Source organism: Clarias gariepinus, chromosome 9, assembly GCF_024256425.1.
Source record: "Clarias gariepinus isolate MV-2021 ecotype Netherlands chromosome 9, CGAR_prim_01v2, whole genome shotgun sequence".
Taxonomy (NCBI): Eukaryota; Metazoa; Chordata; class Actinopteri; order Siluriformes; family Clariidae; genus Clarias; species Clarias gariepinus.
Window position 1 is genome coordinate 21,742,195 of NC_071108.1, and position 23,615 is coordinate 21,765,809.

General features: G+C 38.8%; 1 protein-coding gene across 3 annotated transcripts in view; it reads right to left on the reverse strand.

Annotated features, from left to right (window-relative positions):
* gle1 (GLE1 RNA export mediator) overlaps positions 1-23,301 on the reverse strand; it is a 35,549-nt gene extending 12,248 nt beyond the window's left edge. The window contains exons 1-7 of one of the 3 annotated variants that reach the window (XM_053503872.1): positions 22,998-23,301; positions 21,697-21,930; positions 21,384-21,530; positions 20,267-20,415; positions 20,085-20,145; positions 11,307-11,561; positions 10,478-10,697 (exon numbers count right to left, since the gene is read on the reverse strand). In XM_053503872.1, the coding sequence (XP_053359847.1) occupies positions 10,478-10,697; positions 11,307-11,561; positions 20,085-20,145; positions 20,267-20,415; positions 21,384-21,530; positions 21,697-21,930; positions 22,998-23,096 (1,165 nt within the window). In that variant the 5' untranslated portion in view covers positions 23,097-23,301. The remainder of the gene's footprint in view (positions 1-10,477; positions 10,698-11,306; positions 11,562-20,084; positions 20,146-20,266; positions 20,416-21,383; positions 21,531-21,696; positions 21,931-22,997) is intronic. The other 2 variants (XM_053503873.1, XM_053503871.1) reach the window with 2 other exon arrangements.
* Positions 23,302-23,615: the final 314 nt, after the last annotated feature.

Consider the following 23,615-nt stretch of genomic DNA (forward strand, 5'->3'; position numbering starts at 1 on the left):
AACTGGTATGTTTGGATGCTGTCTTCCCCACTCTCATTGATCACTCAGGTTTGTTGACGGTGAGGTGATTGGTTGCCTTACATCTCTGGAAGCCTACATGTTTGTGTTTCCTTCTAGCTCTCCCCTTTTTAGTTATGCTGTCATAGTTAGTCCTGCCGGAGTCTCTGCTTGCACTCTGCACTAAATATACATTCACTTTTTACATTGTTCGACTGTGACCATACCTAACTGTTATTTCTCCATCTCTTTGCTCTCTCCTTTTCTGCTCTCTCCTCTCTCTCTCTCCTTTTTCCTCTACCTATCTCTCTGTCGAGCTATACATGTCGCTCCTGAGCTGCCAGTGATCCAGACCCCCTCTGCCCGCTGGACCTCTCTAACTCATCCTGGAGTCCTGCTTCTGGTTGGAGATCTCATCACATGGATGCCCCCTTGTGGTCTGCCTGGAATGCGTGTGGTTACTGGGGTTGGTTCCACTTTTCCATGAAGGTGGTCCTGTCCTCGACTGATGCGGACGGCTGTTCTCTGGGGACCTGTGGCTTCGGTCGCTCAGTGGTTCGGGGCTGGAGTTTTTCGCGGTCTGCCTGGGCCTCCAGGAACTACCTGGACTTTGATCTTACACGTCTCCTCTTATACTGAACTTCCAGTCTCGCATATTTTTGTGCACATCAATCCCTGCTATCTGTTTTCACCCAGATGAGGATGGGTTCCCTGTTGAGTCTGGTTCCTCTCAAGGTTTCTTCCTATTACCATCTCAGGGAGTTTTTCCTTGCCACTGTCGCCGTTGTCCTAGGCTTGCTCATCAGGGACAATCATATAATTTAGATTCATACACATTCACATTTCATACAAACTTAATTCTTTTGATTGTGTAAAGCTGCTTTGTGATGATGTAAATCGTTAAAAGCGCTATACAAATAAAATTGAATTAAATTGAATTAAACCAAATTCTACCACGATTGGACAGTATTTTAGCGGGAGGAAAAAAAACAGAAGTGCTAATTTCAAAATAGCTGACATACTGTTTAATAAATTACAAACTGACACTTGACTTCTTACTGAGAAACAAGAGACAGATTAATCTTAATTACAGAGTGAAGCTTTCAAAAGTTTTAAGCAACTATATTAATTTGTAAATTATAATGTCGAATTCAGCAAATCATTTTGACCATGTCTTGATGTCTAAATGGATTAGGTTGCTTCCTAATTTGCTTTAAAAAGCAGTTAAACAGATGTACCTAATAAAGTGCCAGGTGAAGGTATTTTGGATGTTTAAGCAAAAACTATTCTAAATATTGTGTATTTGTGTGTTTTGGGGCAAGTAGAAAATTATGGCCGGTAGCATTAAGCATTTGGGGGTACCATCAAGTCCAAAAGCACTTAAACATAGAAGCAATTTGCGTTTTCTTGCCCCTGTATACCACCACTTTAAAATAAAGTCATCAAAATGCATTAAAGCTCAGGCTTTTAGTCTCAATGAGTTTTTAAACTTCATGTAAAAAAAACATAAAAATAAACATTATGTAAATAGATAAAAAAAAATAAACCTTTGCACCAAGTCTTTCCAATTTTAGTTGTTGCTTTTAGTAAAAAAGCATGCTCAATTGGGGAGACTTTAGGTGATTAACTTCACCGTTTACTAAGAACATTCTACTTTTTGGGGTTAAGATGGTCTGATAATGATGTTGCTACTTCCTCTAGTATGCTCAGATGCTGTGAATGGGTAATTTGATATCCATTTTATTATATCTATTATTATATCTATTTAAGTCAAATAAAGTCAGATAAAGAATACAAATAAAGCATACAAGTCACAAATAATAATAATAATAATAATAATAATAAATAATAATACTAAGAAGTTAAATGAAATGCAAATAGTAGTAATTGTGCAAAGACCAGCATGAATGACTGACTGAGTCTATGGCATATGTAATACTTAAGAGAGCAACCGATGAAGCTTACAGATGAGAGAGTCACACTGTATAACTGTGACGTACAGGTGCATCTCAATAAATTAAAATATCATAAAATTTACATTTTAAAATTTAAAATATTTAAACTTACAGCTATTAAAAACCCTAAATTCAGTATCTTAACAAAAGTTAATGGAATGAAAAAAACGTGGTAGAAAAAGGTGCTCAAACAACAAGGATACCCGCAGCATTGAGAGGATTGTGAGAGCAAGATAATCCAGAAATTTTGGGGAGATTCATAAGGAGTGAACAACAGCTGAAGTCAGTGGTTCAAAAGCCACCACGCACAAATGTATTTAGGACATGTGCTACAACTGTCGCTTTCCTTGTGTCAAGATGCTCTTTAACCAGAGACGGTGTCAAAGGTGTCTTACCTGGGCTAAAGGCAAAAAGGACTGGACTTTTTCAGTGGACCAAAGCCCTCTTTTCAGATAAATTTGGAAAATCAAGGTTCCCAGAAATCAAGGTTCAAGGAGTCTGGAGGGAGAGAGAAGAGGCATAAAATCCAAGCTGCTTGAGATTCAGTGTTTACACAGTCAGTATTCAAGTTTAAAAGAGAGATAAAAGTTTGAAATCAAGTTTGCACAGTCACTATTGTTTTGAGGAGTGATGTCTCTAATGGTGTTGGTCCACTGCATTTTATTAGGTTCAAGATCAGTGCAGCTGTCTAACAGCAAGTTTTGGGACACTTCATGCTTCCCCCTGCTCACCAGCTTCATAGAGATGCTGATTTAATTTTCCATCAGGACTCGACACCTGCCCACACTGCCAAAAGTACTTATACCTGGTTTAAGGACTATGGTATCCCTGTGCTTGATTGGCCAGCAAACCTGTCCAACCTAATCCCCCATAGAAAATCTATGGTGTATTGTGAGGAGGAAGATGCAAGACACCAGACCCAACAACTCAGAAGAGCTAAAGGACAGCATTAGAACAACCTTGACTTTCATAAAACCATGAAACAACTTCCATGCCACTCCACATTGCTTAAGTAAATCATAAAAAAAAACCAGACCAAGTATTGATTGCTGTACATGTTCATAACCTTAAGTAAGCCAACATTTCTGCGTTAAAAAAAATATAAATTTTTTAAAGGTTTTAACCACTATAACAGCTCTCCTGACCACCTCGTCCCGTCCAAGCGAGTGGCATCTCTGCTTATGAGGCACAGCCCACTACTGCATAGAAAAGAACACTGGCAAGGACAGACTGGGAAAACATCATCAAGACCTTCTCACAGATGTTGAAGATCTAGAGGAAGACCAGCCAGCTCAGAACTTGCAGCAAGCGGGTGGGAGTCTGTGCTAGGCTAAAAACAAACCCTAGCTGGCCAGCTCTCCGATCCATCATCTTATCCAACGTCTGCTCCCTGGACATTAAACTGGACTACATCCAACTCCAGCAGGCTACACAGCATGAGGTTAGAGACTGCTGTGTCTGTTTTCACTGAGACATGGCTCAGTGACAGAGTACCAGGCGCCGCTATTCAGCTAGACGGGCTAGCCTCGTTTTGCGGCGACAAAAATGCAGCTCTTTGCAGTAAGACTTGCGGTGGCAGCTTGTGTTTACATTAACACGAAAAGGTGCAATAACTCTGTGCTAGTTTCTAGTTATTGCTCATTGCTGGTGGAGTTTGTGACTGTTAGATGCAGACCTTTTTATTTACCGCGGGAATTCACCACCATTTTCATTATCGGAGTATACATTCCACCTAGCGCTAATGCTAAGGAAGCACTATGGGAACTGTATGCAAAGATCAGTGAACTGCAAAATACACATTGTTGCTGGAGATTTCAACCATGCAAATCTCAAGTCAGTGCTTCCTAGTTTGCATCAATATGTGGACTTTGCAACAAGAGGGGAAAACACGCTGCATCTTGTTTACACAAACATCCCCGGCGCATATCGGGCAGAGCCCCGCGCCCACCTCGGCTACTTAGACCACATCTCTGTTATGCTAATTCCAGCATACAGGCCACTCGTCAGGCGTTTAAAACCGGTTCTGAAGCAGGTGAAATCCTGGCCAGCAGGAGCCATCTCTGCTCTTCAGGACTGTTTCAAGAAAACTGACTGGAACATGTTTACTGGAGGCTGCAACTTACGGCGACTTCAGTGACTTGGAGGAGTACATGTCATCAGTGACCAGCTACATCAACAAGTGCACCGATGACGTCACTCTCTCTAAGAGGATCATCTCACGACCCAATCAGAAACCATGGATTACTGCGGAAGTGCGTGCACTTCTGAGGACCCCTGCCACACGGCCAGAGAATCCACAACCATTTCATATACAGCGGCGACACACGGCGCATGTGGCAGGGCTTACAAGCCATCACTCACTACAGACCGACATCACCTGCCTGTGATGGCTCTCTCCCAGATGCACTGAACAACTTCTATGCTTCGACAGGCAGAATGACGTGGCGGTGAGGAAGACCACCCCTCCTCCAAACGCCCAGGTGCTGTGTCTCACTACAGCTGATGTGAGGAAAACTCTACGCAGAGTTAACCCACGTAAAGCTGCTGGACCAGACAACATCCCAGGCAGAGTGCTCAGAGAATGAGCGGAACAGGTGGCTGGAACTCTCTGAGCAGCGCTGTTGTTCCAACGTGCTTCAAGGCCACCACCATCGTACCTGTGCCCAAGAAGTCTTCTGTGTCTCAATGAGCACCACCACACTGAGCACTGGGGCCCCACAAGGCTGTGTGCTCAGTCCCCTGCTGTTCACACTGCTGACTCACGACTGTGTAGCAACTTGCAGTTCGAATCACATCATTAAGTTTGCTGATGACACGACCGTGGTGGGTCTCATTAACAAGAACAACGAGTCAGCATACAGAAAGGAAGTGCAGAGGCTAACGGACTGGTGTAAAGACAACAACCTGTCTCTGAATGTTGACAAGACAAAGGAGATGGTTGTTGACTTTAGGAGGATACAAGGTCCAGCTGTAGCCCAAGTATTTTGTATGTATTGTAAAACAATTTTAATTAATTGAAAAATCGAGTACACCCAACATGGATATAAACTGTAATAGCTAGTGGGTCTGACATGAGTGCACAGGAATGAGCCATATATGGTGTACATGGATGAATTGTTGCAGCTATTGTATGTCCAACGTGTGTGTATTGGAATATGACCATACAGTGGAAGGTTGGATTGCAAGTAACGCAGTTTGCAAGTGTTCCGCAAGACGAGCAAAGATTTTTTATAAATTTTGACTTATGAGTAATAAGTATCATGTATCACGAATGCGCTTCTTGTTTTGATGCTGAGCGTCACATGATCAATGTTTTTTCTCTCTCTTGCGCTGCGGAAGTGTGGGTAATCGTCTCCCCAGCTGGGTCTTAGTGTGTGTCTCTTACTGGTATAATCAACATCCGTGCACGCGTGTACTGTTTCTTATAACCTGTGTGCGAGCGTGTGTAAAGCAAAAGAAAGTCTCATTAGAAAGGTTAAAGTTCCATTTTCTTCCTCTTCGTTATGCGTGTGCATGCCCGCAATTTGACACCGTGCCCCTTCACATACACACTCGCCTTTACAGCAGGCTCTTGTCCTGACATATTGTTGCTTTCTGGTGAGGTAGTCTGTGATTCAGATCACTGGTCAGTAAGCATGTGTCTCAGTAAGAGGCGCTGAATTGTCTTTAAAGCACTGGAATAGTCAAAGAATATTATACTCACAGCATCTTTCCCCTTATCCAGGTGGCATGGTACCTTGTGCCTGTAGGTAAACTGCAGGGGATCTAGTGCATGATTGACCTGAGGTCTGAGAAAATGGCTAAACATTTGTTCAAATGACATGATGCGAGATGCCAATGCCAAAGACCTGTGATCAAGTTGTTTTCAATAATTCTGGTACTTTCCGGGTTCTTAATAATACTGAATTCTCAGCAATCTCGGACTTCTAGCCTGGGCCAGCAGCTTTGTTGGAGAGGAGTTTCCTCAGTTCCCTTCTAACATGTTATATTGTGATGGTGTAGGTTGAGGGGCTCTTGGTATATGGGTAAGAATTAGGACAACAGTTGAGGGGGAGGGGAGGTGAAAACAGAACAGTTGGTGAAGGGAGTGTTTTCCTGCGACTTCATCTCCGCTTTTTTTTTTGTATGTCTCCTTGGCCTGCTTTAGACTCAACTTTACTTCTTTCTGAATGCAACTGAGCTCAGTCTTGTCACCATCCTTAAAAGCCTTCTTTTTCGGGTTAAGTAGAGAGCTGGACTCACATAATTTTTATTTTTTACTGGGAAATCTTTAAATTGTTTAAAATAAAAAATAAAATAAAAAAAAAGTATGGAGTGTAGAATCCAGAGTAGAAATCCATGATTAAAATCCATGATTAAAATCTACTTAGTATTAATATACTTACCTCTAGCAGTTCAATGTCCTGACACCAGATAAACTCCTTAACAGTAATATGTCCTGGATGTTAAACAGAGCAAGCCCTTCACCCTTGCGCTTGCAGATTTTTTTTTGTATCTCTGTCGACCCTTACATTAGTGAAACCAGGGATGTCTTTGCTAACAGCAACTCTGTAAAGGTATATCTTCCGATTGCCGAACAGGGCTGCTAGCTCATCAGTCTTATTAGTTAGCAAATTTACATTCCCTGGTATAACTGACAGAATAAAGGGCTTGTACCTCCACTGCTTAGCCTTTAGCTTATTTAAAAACAGGCTCTGTTTTCCCATGTGCTAGACATTATGTCACTGTATATGTCAGTGTGAGGGGCAATGCTAGTTACAAAGCAGTAGTAAGCACTGGGGCAAGCACAACAATAATAACGCACTTCAACACAGCTTTGCAAGAAGTTCTACTGGCTTATCCATCACTTTGGAAAGATGGTGATCACAAACTTTTAGTTGGTTATGATAATCTCCCCCCTGGATAAAAAAAAAAAATCAAAGTCTTGGTGCCGACATGGAACCAGTTTTTCTGTCTGAGGGCTTTGGCTGTCTGAAAACAAAGAACTTGATTCATTGGCTTCAAACTAGCCTTCGTAGAAAAGGTGTATAAGAGCCAAAAGTTCTTCTTTTGAATAAATGAGAAAAAAATATAAAAACAAGCAATTGAAACAAAAAGAACTGTAGAAAGAAGAGGGACAAAGATGGAGCTACTGACGGGGCTGCCACTTGTGTTGGCGTCTTGAGGTATATTCATCAAATAAGTAATGGGCCACAACCAGCTATTAAACTACTTAGTCAGTTGTTCAACTATAAAAATGGAGGGACGTTGTGTTAAAAAAAAAAAAAAAAAGAAAAACTCAACAGAATTGTGAATTGTGGGTAATCGTCTCCCCTGCTGTGCCTTAGTGCGCGTCTCTTACAGGTATAATCAATATCCGTGCATGCGTGTACTGTAGTACTGTTTACTATAACACTGACCACGTGTGTGTGAGTAAAACATTTTATTTTGTGTCTGTTTGCGTGTGTACAGTGCACGTGTAAAGCAAAAGCAAGTCTCATTAATGAGGTTAAAAATCCATTCTCTCTCTCTGCTCAAGGCTCAGCCTGCTCTTTGTGTCTGTGTGCGTGTCATTAGACACCGTGCCCCACACACACAGACCCCTCCTACTTTTGGCTTCACAGAAACACACACTTTTTTTCTGCTCTAGGCAGAAACACTGCTCTGTCGCGATTCTTTTCAAAGGTAAAGTGCAGGTTAATTTGTTTTATTTTTACTTTACAGCAGTGATTCAGTTATTGTGTCACTCAATCAAGTGTCAGAGAGATTTCTTGTTCATTTTTCTGATAAAACAGTGTTTCCATTGAGTATGTGTGTGTGTAAAAAGTAACCCGTCACACAACTGTGTAAAATGAGAAGGGGGAGAGGGAACACATACACACACACACACACATACGATATTTTATAATATACTTAATATTTTGTGTTGATTATTTTTATGTATGTATTTTTTCGGGTTGTGGAATGAATAATTAGAATTTCCTTTATTTCTTAGGGGAAAATTGATTTGAAAGTGTTTTGAAATACGAGCCCGCTTCCGGAGCGAATTATGCCCATAATCCAAGGTTCCACTGTATACAGTGACTACATAATGCAGAAAAATGATAGTGCATGCTTCTGTCACCTCTAGGTTGGATTATTGTAATAACTTACTGTCTGGATGTTCAACTAGTTGGATAAACAAGCTCCAATTAGTGCAGCCACAGGGCTCGCAAAATTTCAAAATTCCTGGTAGCCCTTCGGGCAGGCACTCGGGCAGTCCGACTGGAAGACACAATAGCCCAGGGACGTTGGGCTAGTGATTTTGCGAGCACTGAGCCAGAGTTCTCACAAGAACCAGAAGATGTGCTCCTATTACCGTTATCTTATACACAATGCATTTGCTCCCAGTGAAATTTTGCATTGATTTTTAAAATACTAATATTGACCTACAAAGCACAAAATGGTCTTACCTGAGTGAACGGCTAGTGGTTTGACACACCACTGTGGTCAAACTATGGTTTTACCTGAGTGAACTGTTAGTGGTTTGACACACCACGCGTACCTCAATCAAATGATGCAGGTTGCTTATCGGCACCTCGCATTATAAAAACTACAGCAGGGGGCAAAAATTTTTCTTTCAAAGCCCCAAAGTTATAGAATAGCCTTCCATTTAATATCTCAGTCTCAGCGTTTAGGACAGTCTCAGTGTTTAAGTATTGGATCAGACAGCTTTAAAGTAAAGAACACCTAATACTTGGTTGCATATCCTTGGCTTGCATCAAGCTGGCAACACTATGACAAAGCTTTTGCCTTATTCTTTGGTAATTGTTTTCCAGGCTTGTACAACAGTTTCTAGTCAGCTTAATAGAAGTTTTAGTTAGCTAGTTTATGTTGTTTGCATGTAGCACCTTGAACCTAGAGGAACGCTGTATCATTTTACAGTGTCTTGAACAGTATATGGTTGAAATGACAATAAAAGCCTACTTGACTACTTGAATATCAATCAATAATTCAGAAAAAGCATATGGTATAAAGACTATAAATTAATTTGCATTTCAATGAGGAAAATAAGTATTTGATCCCCAAACAAAACATGACTTAGTACTCCATTGAAAAACCCTTGTTGGCAAGCACAGACAAAAGACGTTTCTTTTAGTTGGTTACCACACATCTCAGGAGGGATTTTGGTCCACTATTCTTTAAAAATCTTCTCCAAATCTTTAAGGTTTCTTGCCTGTCGCTTGGCAAGTCAAACTTTCAGCTTCCGCCATAATTTTTCTTTATGTGAAAATTAAGTGCTGGAGACTAGATAGGCCAGCACTTAATCCCATGACTTCAATCACACTCCATGACCTTAATGTGCTTCTTTTTAAGCTACTCCTTTGTTGCCTTGGTGATACGTTTTAGGTCATTGTCAAGACCTATCCATGACCCATCTTCAGGAGCTTCGCATCCAAGATTTTACAATACATGGCCCTGTCCATTGGCTCCTCTATGCGCCAAACTTGGCCTGTACTTTCGGCAGAGAAACAGACTTAAAGCATGACGTTTGACTCTACGCTTGACTGTAGGGGGTGTGGGGTCGTAGTCAGAATTTTTCTTCCTCCAAACACGGTGAATTAGGATAATGCCAAAAAGCTCAATTTAGGTTTCATTTGTCTACAGCACTTTTCCCCCAATCCTTCTGTTCATTGGCAAACTTTAGACGGGTCCATACATGTCCTTTCTTGAGGAGGTTACCTTACAGTGCTGAAGGATTTCAATTCATGGCAGTATATTGTGTTATCAATCATTTAGTGACATTGGTCCCAACAACCCTAAGATCATTCACAATCTTCTCCTTTGTAGTTTTAGACTGATCCCTCCCTTTTCTCATTATCCTTACCCCTTGAGGCAAGATCTTGCATGGAAATACAGGCCGAGAGCGATTGATAGTTATTTTGTATTTTCAGTTTTATTCTTTCAAATATTTGCAAACAGTCTCCTTCTCACCAAGGTTCTTGTAGCCCATTCCAGCCTTGTGCAGGTCTACAATCTTGTCTCGTCTTTTAACAGCTTTTTCATCTTGTTCATGGTGGTGAGGTTTAAATGGATGGTTTTTTGGTTTGATGATCTGTCCCTATCCTTAAAAATAAACCTATGATAAAAATGATAGACGCATCACTTCTTTGCAAGTCGGCAAACTCTGCAAGGGATAAAATAATTTTCCCTACTGTATATTTACAATATTTTAAATAAACTCTGTATGATTGATTTTATCAATTGCATTGATGTGCTTCATTTATGTGCTTTGGTTTTCCATTTTTTAAATCAGCAAATGGCACTAACTTCTGTTTACTCCACCGGCCAATATTTTTTTAATATTTATTTATTAAACATGCATCCTTAGTTACTGAGTAGACCCTGGTCCTCTTTTAAATTTAGAAATTCAGTAGGTTTCAAGCGCAGAATGTTAAAGAACACATTTTAAAATCTCAGTAGATTCAAGAATAGAATTTGTAAAAAGAAAACTTTTAGGAATTGTTGAACTGTAGAACAACATTCTGTGCAAGTCCTTATTTTACCTTGTGTTTTAGTGTTCTCTTTATCGGATAATCTTGCAATTTTGTCCAGTTCTTCTTGCTGGGTTTTCACCTCTGTTTGTTTCGTCCTGCACTCATGTTCTTCCTGCTCAGTCTTCTTTTTCTCTTGAGCAAGCTCCGCCTGGATGGCTCTAACTAGCGCCCTCATTTCATGAAGTGCCCTTTCCGCAACAGTCATGTCCTCAACAGTTGGAAACTGTCCCTGCAGAGCACAAAAGTCAAGTCATGCAAACTCAACATGTGTACAGATGATTATTTACAAATGACACCCCCAATTTGAGATACATGTAATCTCCCCAAAGCTTTGTACTTGCTCAAACTACAAATTGTCTGAAAAATGTTTGGTCTCTCACACACTGTAAATATAAATTTCCTTAAAGCTTTCAATTAAACTATGATTTGGTACATTTAATAGAGTTAGAAACCTGGCAACCTAGAGTTAGAGTCTTGCAACCTCCAGTTGATTAATTGGTTGCATCATAGTATTAACAACATCTCTTGTGGGAGGTAGATTGGTTGAGTGTACTCTGTTTAGGCATTTCATATATTATGGCATATATGCACCTTTTTTTTGAAAACGTATAAAATATATAGGGTATTCATTTTTATACTTCTTAATAAACCACTAGCACTACAATTAAAGTACTATTCAATTCCGTACTTTTAACAATAAATACGGACAAAGTGAACAGTTTATACAATATTGCTCAACACTTCATGTGCTTCTAGTCACACAAAATAATAATTTCTAAGATAAGGTCAAATAAATGATAGATACTTGAACTTAAACTCCCGAAAAATTACAACTTACTTCAGTTGTCGCATGTACCACCTCGGAAACCTGTGAACAAAGCTGGTTGCCACGAGTGATATAAGAAGTATAGTCCAAAGTAGGGTTTGTTTGTGTGTAAGGTGGCGGTTTCAGGAGCTGAATGAGTCTAAGGACCTCCTCTTGAACAGCATTGAGTGCCCTCAGCCTATCCCTGCCATCCAGTTGCCTCTGCCGCTCAAGCTCTGCTTCCCTCAGCCTCTGTTGTTCTGCCTCCCGCAGCCGCAGGTTTAAGATCTGAAAGAAAAAGCAGATCACTTTAGCATGAGCTTTAAGATTCTTTTTTTATATTAATATTCATTGGAGATTCCTATTTTAGCTGTCTTACTGAATGTCAGAGTCAAATCACACTGCTGTCTTGTCCAGCACATCCCAATACCTTTAATTACATTTGAGGCCAGGAGACTGGTGGCCATTTGTGTGAAAAATTCCTCATAGTTCCACAAACACTGTTTTAAAAGTTTGATACCAATAATTTTTAAAGATTGCCGTCCTGAAATATGCTCATGCTATCAGAAAGGAAAAATTAAATGATTGGATAACCAGTCATACAGCAAACTCGTGCAGCCAGCTGACGTTTTATTTTTCCATGGGTGTCAAACTCATTTTAGGGTGAGGGCCGGATGAGAAGAAATGTGACCATGTGCGGGCCGAATTTGTTTTTTTTTTAATCATAGTGCTGCAATTTCATTGGCAATCAAATAGCTGGCCTTTACAGCTTCATCAGTCCCTGCTCTTTTTGTAAACATTGATTTTTTTTTTTTTTTTTAAGCAGATGCTAAAGCATTAACTTTTTCCATTCGGAGCTGTCCAGTGTTCCAGATAAATTTTTATTTTTTTGGACATTTCTTTATGCGCATGCGTGTTAGAAGTTTCGGCAGAAGCGCAATAGAAGAGCAGTTAAATGATTAATAATAAAATAAAAAAATTAATAAAACCAAACACAATATTGCAGCGAATACCCGGACATAGACTTTATTTAATACTACTACTACTAATAATAATGATAATAAAAAAGATTTTATATTTAATATTATTGTTCAAATTATCGGCCGTACTGGATGCCTTAGTGGTCCGTATTCGGCCCGCGGGCCGTATGTTTGACACCCCTGCTTTATATGCTCCCTTCTAAATCTGATGTGCCCATGATTCTGGAATGGTGTCTGAATTCATTTTCCTATTGCTTAAAAGTCCAACCTTTTTTTCTCCTGACCAGCCTCACTAACATGGTTTTCTTATGGTCATGTAGATGTTTGTCAATACTGCAAGCTCTTATCACATTGTGGATGTAAAAATGCCCTTCCCTTTAGCAATAAACATAGCTGTGATTTCTATTGTCTACTTTTAACAACTTCAAGTTTCTATAACTTTGATCACAGTCATTATTCATTCATTTTTTTTATTACTTTAAATTTATTTATTGATTTATATTAAATTGTATTTATTGATTTTATCATATTATTTATTTATTCTTTGATGTTTTAATAATGCATAAAACTGTTATTAATCTAACTCCACTAATTTCAGCAATCTTCTTTGTCATTTTCCTTGCTCATCGCAGGCCAATATTTTGACCCTTCTTAAACACAGAAACATCTTTTTAATGGCCATACATGGACACATGTTCTTTTCTTAATATGCTTATTTGATAAGGTTTAAGTAATGAGAAGCTGCTGATTGCATCAGTTAAGGGTAAATAAATTGCTAATTGTTGCCAGCTAAAAATTAATAATTGTTGCCTGGACAAAAAAAAAAAAAAAAGGATAGAAAAAGCGCCATTTCAGAAATGTCAAATTATTTAGCTGCATTTTAAGCAAAAAACAACAAGGAAATTTTAAATTACTGGAATTGGAAGAAGCCTTTAACACATTAATAATACCTGAAACTAAATGTAAGATGACATGGAGATTTTTTTTTTATCACTATAGATCAAAAAAAGGCAAAACTGGCTGGATAGAAATACAGACATACGGAAGGTACTCAAGCGGTATTCTGCTTTTACCGCCACACCTCGCGGTGGCAGCATTTGGGTTTGTGTGTTTGCTGGCTTTTACCGCTGAGTGGCGCTATATAACTATAGACTGACGCCTCAGGCATCAGTTAATTCTCCCAATGATTAATGAGCCGCAGCTCCTTTAGAGCTGCATGAAGTAGCGGATAAAATCAAGTGAAACATTGTAGTTAAACGAATTTATAACCACAGTAAAATTAAAATTACAGTACAAATGTAGAATTCAAATTAAATCAAATCTTATTAGGATCTATTTTAAGCAAAGTAAACGATAACACAGTGAGCCTTTAGATTTTATCATGTGTAATTAGAAAATTTACATATATACTGTAGGTTTTTTTTGTCATCTTATATTTTATGTTCTTTAATTTTGTAGTAGATTTATTAACTAAAATAAACGTAAATGACCATAAAAATTCAAACATTGTCAGGACGTGCTACTGCATCCGCAGATGTCGATGAGTTTTTGCGTTATTATAAGAATTAAACGCAGAAGTACAGTGGTGTGAAAAACTATTTGCCCCCTTCCTGATTTCTTATTCTTTTGCATGTTTGTCACACTTAAATGTTTCTGCTCATCAAAAACCGTTAACTATTAGTCAAAGATAACATAATTGAACACAAAATGCAGTTTTTAAATGATGGTTTTTATTATTTAGGAAGAAAAAAAATCCAAACCTACATGGCCCTGTGTGAAAAAGTGATTGCCCCCCTTGTTAAAAAATAACTTAACTGTGGTTTATCACAGTTCAATTTCTGTAGTCACCCCAGGCCTGATTACTGCCACACCTTTTTCAGTCAAGAAATCACTTAAATAGGAGCTACCTGACACAGAGAAGTAGACCAAAAGCACCTCAAAAGCTAGACATCATGCCAAGATCCAAAGAAATTCAGGAACAAATGAGAACAAAAGTAATTGAGATCTATCAGTCTGGTAAAGGTTATAAAGCCATTTCTAAAGCTTTGGAACTCCAGCGAACCACAGTGAGAGCCATTATCCACAAATGGCAAAAACATGGAACAGTGGTGAACCTTCCCAGGAGTGGCCGGCAGACCAAAATTACCCCAAGAGCGCAGAGACAACTCATCCGAGAGGCCACAAAAGACCCCAGGACAACATCTAAAGAACTGCAGGCCTCACTTGTCTCAATTAAAGTCAGTGTTCACGACTCCACCATAAGAAAGAGACTGGGCAAAAACGGCCTGCATGGCAGATTTCCAAGGCGCAAACCACTTTTAGGCAAAAAGAACATTAAGGTTCGTCCCAATTTTGCTAAAAAACTTCTCAATGATTGCCAAGGAAAATACCTTGTGGACCGACGAGACAAAAGTTGAACTTTTTGGAAGGTGCGTGTCCGGTTACATCTGGCGTAAAAGTAACACAGTATTTCAGAAAAAAACATCATATCAACAGTAAAATATGGTGGTGGTAGTGTGATGGTCTGGGGTTGTTTTGCTGCTTCAGGACCTGGAAGGCTTGCTGTGATAGATGGAACCATGAATTCTACTGTCTACCAAAAAATCCTGAAGGAGAATGTCCGGCCATCTGTTCGTCAACTCAAGCTGAAGCGATCTTGGGTGCTGCAGCAGAACAATGACCCAAAACACACCAGCATATCCACCTCTGAATGGCTGAAGAAAAACAAAATGAAGACTTTGGAGTGGCCTAGTCAAAGTCCTGACCTGAATCCTATTGAGATGTTGTGGCATGACCTTAAAAAGGCAGTTCATGCTAGAAAACCCTCAAATAAAGCTAAATTACAACAATTCTGCAAAGATGAGTGGGCCAAAATTCCTCCAGAGCGCTGTAAAAGACTTGTTGCAAGTTATCGCAAACACTTGATTGCAGTTATTGCTGCTAAGGGTGGCCCAACCAGTTATTAGGTTCAGGGGCAATTACTTTTTCACACAGGGCCATGTAGGTTTGGATTTTTTTTCTCCCTAAATAATAAAAACCATCATTTAAAAACTGCATTTTGTGTTTACTTGTGTTATCTTTGACTAATAGTTAAATGTGTTTGATGATCAGAAACATTTTCTGTGACAAACATGCAAAAGAATAAGAAATCAGGAAGGGGGCGAATAGTTTTTCACACCACTATATATTATGATAATCATAATGTTCTTTAATAAATAATGAAAACGTTTTTAACAAATTTTTACATCCCAGTACGACCGTCTGCAAATCCTTAAAAAATACAAGTAAAACATTAAACGAATTTACAATCACAGTACTAAAATTACAGTACGAATTTAGAACTTAAATTAATTATAGGCTTTTCTTAGTTCCATCGAATTTAAGCAAAGTAAAAGGTAACACAGTGATCCTTTATATTTTATCATGTTTAACACTCGCCTAGCCAGAAAACTCTGGGTGAGCATCAAAAAAAGTGGGTGAGTGAGTGTTGTCAGATTAATGGGCAAAAACTATATAATAAACCTATAGAAGCTACAGAGCCTTTATAAGACTCTAATTTTATTTAAGTGCACTCACAATGACGACAAAACGGTATGATGTAAAATAATGAAAGCAAACAGGGATACAACGCTATTCTGTATCGGTTTCGGTGAACTTGAGCGCATCAGAAAATGAACCGAAACTCTGTGTATACTCGCCTCAGACGTTAAAAATATATACAGTCTGGCCAAAAGTTTTGAGAATTACATAAATATTGGAAAAATTGCTGCTTAAGTTTTTATAATAGCAATTTGCTTATACTCCAGAATGTTATGAAGAGTTATCAGATGAATTGCATAGTCCTTCTTTTCCATGAAAATTAACTTAATCCCAAAAACACCTTTTCACTGCATTTCATTGCTGTCATTAAAGGACCTGCTGAGATCATTTCAGTAATCATCTTGTTAACTCAGGTGAAAATGTTGATGAGCACAAGGTTGGAGATCATTATGTCAGGCTGATTGGGTTAAAATGGCAGACTTGACATGTTCAAAGGAGGGTGATGCTTGAAATCATTGTTCTTCCATTGTTAACCATGGTGACCTGCAAAGAAATGCGTGCAGCCATCATTGCGTTGCATAAAAATGGCTTCACAGGCAAGGATATTGTGGCTACTAAGATTGCACCTAAATCAACAATTCATAGGATCATCAAGAACTTCAAGGAAAGAGGTTCAATTCTTGTTAAGAAGACTTCAGGGCGTCCAAGAAAGTCCAGCAAGCGCCAGGATCATCTCCTAAAGAGCTGCGGGATCAGAGTGCCATCAGTGCAGAGCTTGTTTAGGCAGGTGTGAGCGCATCTGCATAGACAGTAAGGCGCAGACTTTTGGAAGATGGCCAGGTGTCAAGAAGGGCAGCAAAAAAGACACTTCTCTCCAAAAAAACCCATCAGGGACAGATTGATCTTCTGCAGAAAGTATGGTGAATGGACTGCTGAGGACTGGGGCAAAGTCATATTCCCCAATGAAGCCTCTTTTTGATTGTTTGGGGCATCTGGAAAAAGGCTTGTCCGGAGAAGAAAAGGTGATCGCTACCTTCAGTCCTGTGTCATGCCAACAGTAAAGCATACTGAGACCATTCATATGTGGGGTTGCTTCTCAAACATGGGAGTGGGCTCACTCACAATTTTGCCCAAAAACACAGCCATAAATAAAGAATGGTACCAAAACACCCTCCAAAAGCAACTTCTTCCAACAATCCAACAACAGTTTGGTAAAAAACAATGCATTTTCCAGCACAATGGAGCACCGTGCCATAAGGCAAAAAGGAATAACTAAGTGGCTCAGGGAACAAAACGTTGAAATTTTGGGTCCATGGCCTGGAAACTCCCCAGATCTTAATCCCATTGAGAACTTGTGGTCAATCCTCAAGAGGCGCGTGGACAAACAAAAACCCACTAATTCTGACAAACTCCAAGAAGTGATTATGAAAGAATGGGTTGCTATCAGTCAGGATTTGGCCCAAAAGTTGATTGAGAGCATGCCCAGTCGAATTGCAGAGGTCCTGAAAAAGAAGGGCCAACACTGCAAATACTGACTCTTTGCGTGAATATTTTGTAATTGCCGATAAAAGCCTTTGAAACGCATGAAGTGCTTGTAATTATATTTCAGTACATCACAGAAACAACTGAAACAAAGATTTAAAAGCAGTTTAGCAGCAAACTTTGTGAAAACTAATATTTGTGTCATTCTCAAAACTTTTGGCCACTGCATATAATCAAAATGTCAGGTACTTTGCTCAAATCTGCTTACAGAAAGCGAAATGTCTGCTTTTATATAAACTAATGAAAAAAAAAAAAAAAAAATCAGCTCATGTAATTCGTATGAAACGTGAATTATTGGTGCAGCCACTGCTGTGGAGACGACGTGATTACATGATCACTTATAAATCTCCCATATAAACAGCAAAAAGCACGATGATAGTTATTCTTTTCATTATTATCATCTTCTTTTGCTGTTTGTTTTCAGTGTTGAATGATTATTTGAAACGGAAGCACTTTGTGTAAATTCATGCCACAAGTCACAAAGATTATTACGTTGTGTTCAGACCACTGAGCTTCTGCGGATTCAAAAATTTACATTTTTACCATTAAAAATAAAAATGTTTTTACAAGCCCTTGAGCTGTTGTTTGTGCTGTTTTCTTTAATAATAACAATAGACAGAAACAGAGAGTCCGTCTAAACAAAATTATTTGCAGCCGTTTTGCAAAATGTCCCTTTGCGCCACCTGGTGGTCATTTCACAAATGACTTAATTGCGACTGATTTATTTTGGCTGTTGCCGTTTGGCCGCGGCAGAGTGCACGGCAGTTATAGACATTACCCTTGAGTAACCCCCTGTAGGAGCAAATTTTCAGAGACTGGTTTCAGTCCTCCATGTCTGTATTTCTGTCCAGCCAGTTTTGCGTATTGCTGTGAGAAAATCTGGCTGGGCAGAAATACAGACAGTAAATTTTCTGAGACTGGTTTCAGTACTCCATTGTAATTTAATGAAACTTAATTAATTACTTAGGTATTAACCTTGAAGTTAAACCTGCACCATAAATGAAGTCGAAATGTTAAGTGAAAGTGAATTTGTGTGTTGGATTATCTTACAGTTGCCCTGCGATGGACTGGCACCCTGTCCAGGGTTTACCTCCTTTGTACCCTAAGCCTATCCCAAGAGGCTTAGGGTACAAAGGAGGTAAACCCTGGACAGGGTGCCAGTCCAGGCCCCTGCAACCCTCAATACAGGATAAAGCAGTATAAAAGACGAGTGATTCTCTCAGTATCTAATGGTTTTTCTTTCAAGGTGGGCATGGCTACACGCGTCACTTAACAGAGCCAAACAACCAGGGCCCGGTTTCTCGAAAGCTTCTTATCGCTAAGTAGTTCTTAAGTTGTACCTTAACCTCTCTTTTAACGTTATGGAGCATTTCTCGAAATGCTCTTACGCTAAGTATCTCTTAGGTAAGTCACACGTTCGTAAGGTTGGTCTGGACCAACCTTAAGTCATTCTTAGCGTAGTTTCAGCTCAAGACGCCAGTCGCCGCCACTGTGCAGCAGTCTTTATAAATCAGCGGTGTATGGAAGCAAATTATGGCACATTATCAAAGTTGTATTAATGATGGAATATACTGTAGGCCTTTTTAAGAAATTTATTTTATTTGATATCAGAACTAATAGAGTGACTTTTAATTAGCCTATTTCATAATGTGACTAATGCATTAAAATCGTCAATCGTTTTTAATATTAAACAGGTGGCAAACAATTTGGCACCGATACAGCGTGTTGTTGTGCTAAACTGAAGACGGCACCGTCCGCGGAGCCGTGTGGTTTATGTAAATTTTGCCTTTAGACAAAACTGCAGCCCTTTTCAGATTTTCCCGGTCACTTAAAAAAATAATAATAATAAATTTCGCCTTTTAAGGCAACAGATGATGGAGCTTCTTGACCTGCGCTTGCCAGGCCAACGCGTCGGACTTACTCTCTACTTCCCGATGTCCAGCTGCTCGCTGCTTTTTGTTTAAAATATGTTTTATTGATCATTAGCCATTATTTATAACTGGCTGGACTTTTCTTTTGACACGTTTTATTTTATGAAATTTTATTTAGTTAAATGAGAAAATAAACTTGGGAGTTTTAAATTCAGCATCCATTCATTTTTCTGAGTGATTGTAATGTGCAATACACCTATCTCACCTATGTGGTTTGACTCGCTGTGAGATGAGGTGTTATATCTTTATATCTTTCCATGTGAAAAATTTAAAGTTTAACTTTAACTTGGCGGTCCTCGCGGAAGCTTGCCTACGGGCATGTCAGGGTAAGAAGGGAAGCTCATGAAGCGATGCACTTATCATGCATACATCAATTCAATTTAATGTTATAGCGCTTTGAACAATGATCATTGTCGCAAAGCAGCTTTAGAGTTAAAAAAAAAAACATGGAAATGTGTATGAAATATGAGAATGTGTTCAAATTAAAATGATCAGATTGTCCCTGATAAGCAAGCAGAGGGTGAAGGTAGCAAGGAAAAACTCCCTGAGATGGAAATAGGAAGAAAACTTGGGAGGAACCAGACTCAACAGAAAACCATTCTTATTTTTGTGATAATGCATAGCAGGAATTGTTGTGCAGTCATCTGTGTTAGGCAGATGGAAGTTCAATATAACATTTAATGTAGTACCCACTGGACAAGACTCTTGAAGCAGTGGTATGATGAAATTTGTCAGGTTTAGGCTTAAAGTTATGTGGCAATGATATAGTTACTTTAGGTAGTTTTTTTTACACTCTTACACTTATTTTTTACACTTACCTTCATTCTGTGTCTGTGCTCTTCCTTTAATTTCTCCTGGCGTCCAAGGCTTTCCTGTGTTCTTTTAAAAGTTGAAACAATAACCCACAAAGCTTGTTTTATCTACAAGTCAGCCATGTTCATGTACTAAGAATTATCATAAGTTTTATGATTCCCATTTTAAATAGCAGATAAGTACATACTCTTTTTCCATCATGTCCCTCATGCTCTGGTACTCCTGTCTCTGCTTAAGCTCCATAAACTCCTCAAAGCGTTTAAGCTGCTCTGACTCCAGACTGGCAACACCAGCTACCACACATTCCTGGAGCTCCTGCCTCACATTCAGCTCTGTCTGTGAATGGATAAATATGTAATGTTATTCATAATTTTGTATCTTTTTTCTTTTATTTAGCATTTGCAAAATATGAACAGAATGATGAAGCTTTTGAGTTTTATACCTTTTATAAATCATTATACCCCAACATTAATTTTGCTTGGATGGTGTGAAACAGAGTTACCATCACAACACACTGGTGGTGTGTCTAATGTAGCAGACATTCTGTTTTTATGTGTAATTCTAATTGTGTGTTTGAGGCAAAGTTAGTACATTCATTATGGTTTCTTGTTATATTACATAGTAGGGATGGGAAACTCAAGTGATCACCCAATACAATATCATGATACCCTGGTGTCAATTCAATTTATATTGAGATTCTGCAAGTATTTATTTTATAATCATGCTGGTTTGATTTTTTTATATATTTTTTATTTCTAACCCTTGAATCTTATTTATCTTTTAACCTCACACACAATTTTGGGCCCAAAATTGCTGTTTAAACTAAATTTTTATTGAGTGCATTAGTGTGTGTTAATTTGTGATGTGTGTGTGTGTGTGACTTGTAAGTGTGTTGGTGTAAGTGTGTGATTTGCGTGCATGTGAAAGAGACCCAAAATAACTGACTTCCTGTTAAGTTGAGTCCATGACATGCAGTGTGAAAGTTGTTCAGCTCAATGAGCTCCAAATGTGTAGTTGAATGAGGGCATATGTGCAAGTTTGTATGAGCTACGCAGCAAAATCTTGTGTGGGGGCCCCTAAGTTTTTGAGCATGTTAAGACCCCCAAAAAGCCCAAAAGTGTGGGGCGGGGTGAATCCGTAGAAAAATAGGGTCCTGCGCACCCTATAGTGCTTGGGCCCTAACGATGCCATTCGTCACTCATGACCTCGTTTTTAACACATGAGACATCTAAACTCGTCCTTTCCGATCATAACAGTTTAATATTATAGCAGAGATGTACTGCTCTTATTTGATCATACAGCACCTTGGCTTTATTCCAGTGTTTCTTCTCACAGATGCGAATACACCCTGCCATCTGAGTGGCCTTAGGTGAGAAAAGAGAAATAGGTTGTTGTGAACTGGTGCATATGTCTGAGGTGGAGCTCAAACTTTCTGATATATTGTCAGTCACCTAAACAAAAACAAACATGAAAAGAAAGTACATGAAAGGACAAAAAGATCACATAAAACAGATCCAGGACTGTCAATGTGTGGATGCAAGTTCCATGACAAAAGACACCAGTGAGCATTGCTCTTAAAATAAAACAAGATAAAAAAAAAGTAGGCATTTTCTTTACCTTCTTTTCAACAGTGAGTGGCAGTGGTGAAGTGGATGATATATTAAGACGTGTATGGTATATTTTAACAGCAGCTGAACCACAGTTGAGCTCATTTTCAGGTGTACTTGCATCAGGGATCATGAAATCTGAGCCAGAACTACTTTTCTGCAGAAAGCTTGGGCTCAGTCTCTTTAGAACTTCTTCAGAGAGTGGGGACAGACTGGTTACCTCTTTACAGCCTGCTAAAATGTCCTGGCAAAAATAATAATAATAATAATAATTAATTAATTAAAATAAATAAGCAAGCTACAATAACACCAAGGCAGTGGAAACAGTTGTGCCCTGTTAATGCAAAATCGGGGATAAAAAAAATATACACAGAAGGCCTGCTCTAAAAAACAGTGCCATCTATACACTCAGGGGTGTTTAGTTAATTTAAAAAATAAGAAAAAACTTCATCTTAATCTTTGTATATGGGTAAAAAAAAGAAGGTTTGTAGTTTGGATATTTAAAAAGTTAGCAAATATTTTGTTAAAGGCCATACGCATTTGTAGTTTGTTGTACGTAGAACCTTTGTGCTGGCAGTGTCGAAGTTGGTTCCCCTATCAGGATGCGGTTTTTTTTTTTAGCCCCACCCCCGTGAAATCGGCACAGGGAACGCGCATTTAGGAGAAGGCTCGCCCGCGAAGGGTTATGCGCGGACCACTGAGCTTCTACGGAACGCAGTAAAGACCAAAAAGGACATTGTTAGCGTTTTTTAATCCCCTGACGAACTCTAGCCATCAGGATGTGTTTCCCTTGTTATCTTGGACATATTTAGAATGATGAACCTCGGCTAAGTCACTTGTAGGCTGTCACAGTCTGCTGGCTACCACCGCAAGTATATTTCAGACCTGTGGAAAACACTGCCTTCGCTTCCTCTCATTAGAAAGAATTATTCTTTTAAATTTTCACATTACGCGTAGGTTGATTTGTTTGGATACATTATTAAAGTTATAAGAGTTCCGGACAGACAATTTCACATTACTAGTAAACGAACGGAGTAGTCCTGGAACTACGCGTGTACGAGTATACGAAGATAAATTGCCCGCAGGCAAACGGAACTAGCGTAATAATATTCTTCAGGAAACTCCATACGGTCTAGTAAAAAAAAAAGAAAGAAAAAAAACAGCCCCGCACAATAACGTACAATTATCATTTGCATAATACATAAAATATCATTATAGTATAAAGTAGATATAATAAATATATAAAGGCAACTCCATCCACCCAATAAGGTTAATTCAGTTAAAACTGCTTTTAAGCACGCTTTCGTTTACCTCGCCCTTCTCGAGCCAGTCTGGACTGTATTTGATTTTTGCTTTTGGAGAGTTTTTCAAAGCTCCGAGCGTCTCCCATCTCAGACTTTCAGCTGGCATGTTGATGTAAATCTATATATATTTTTTTAATGTTAAAACCCTAATGAGTCGCGCTGTAGTAAACAGTCGATCCAATTTTTCTTAGTCGGCGTATTTTTCTTCTACGTATTGGTTTATATAACGTTAATGTGCATATATCGCCACCTACTGTTCTGGAGTGGGAGGTTGATTGCCTACCTACTCCAGGGTCTCAACAAAGTCACGTCACAGTGGCGTTTGTTGTCATTTCAACCATATACAGTAGTACAGTACACAGTGACAACTTCCCTTGGTGCTACATCAAATAACACAACTACGCAAGAATATGCATAACTAATAATAAAATTAATTATATTATTTTATATTATATTACATTAATTATATCATATCATATCATATCATATTAAACACTGCCTGATAAAAAAAAAGTTACCACTTCAGAAAAGTCAAATTATTGGCATGCAAAAAGTACCGATAACAATTCAGGAGATTTGAAATTACTAGAATTGGGTTAAAAAAAAAAACATCAACACGTTATTA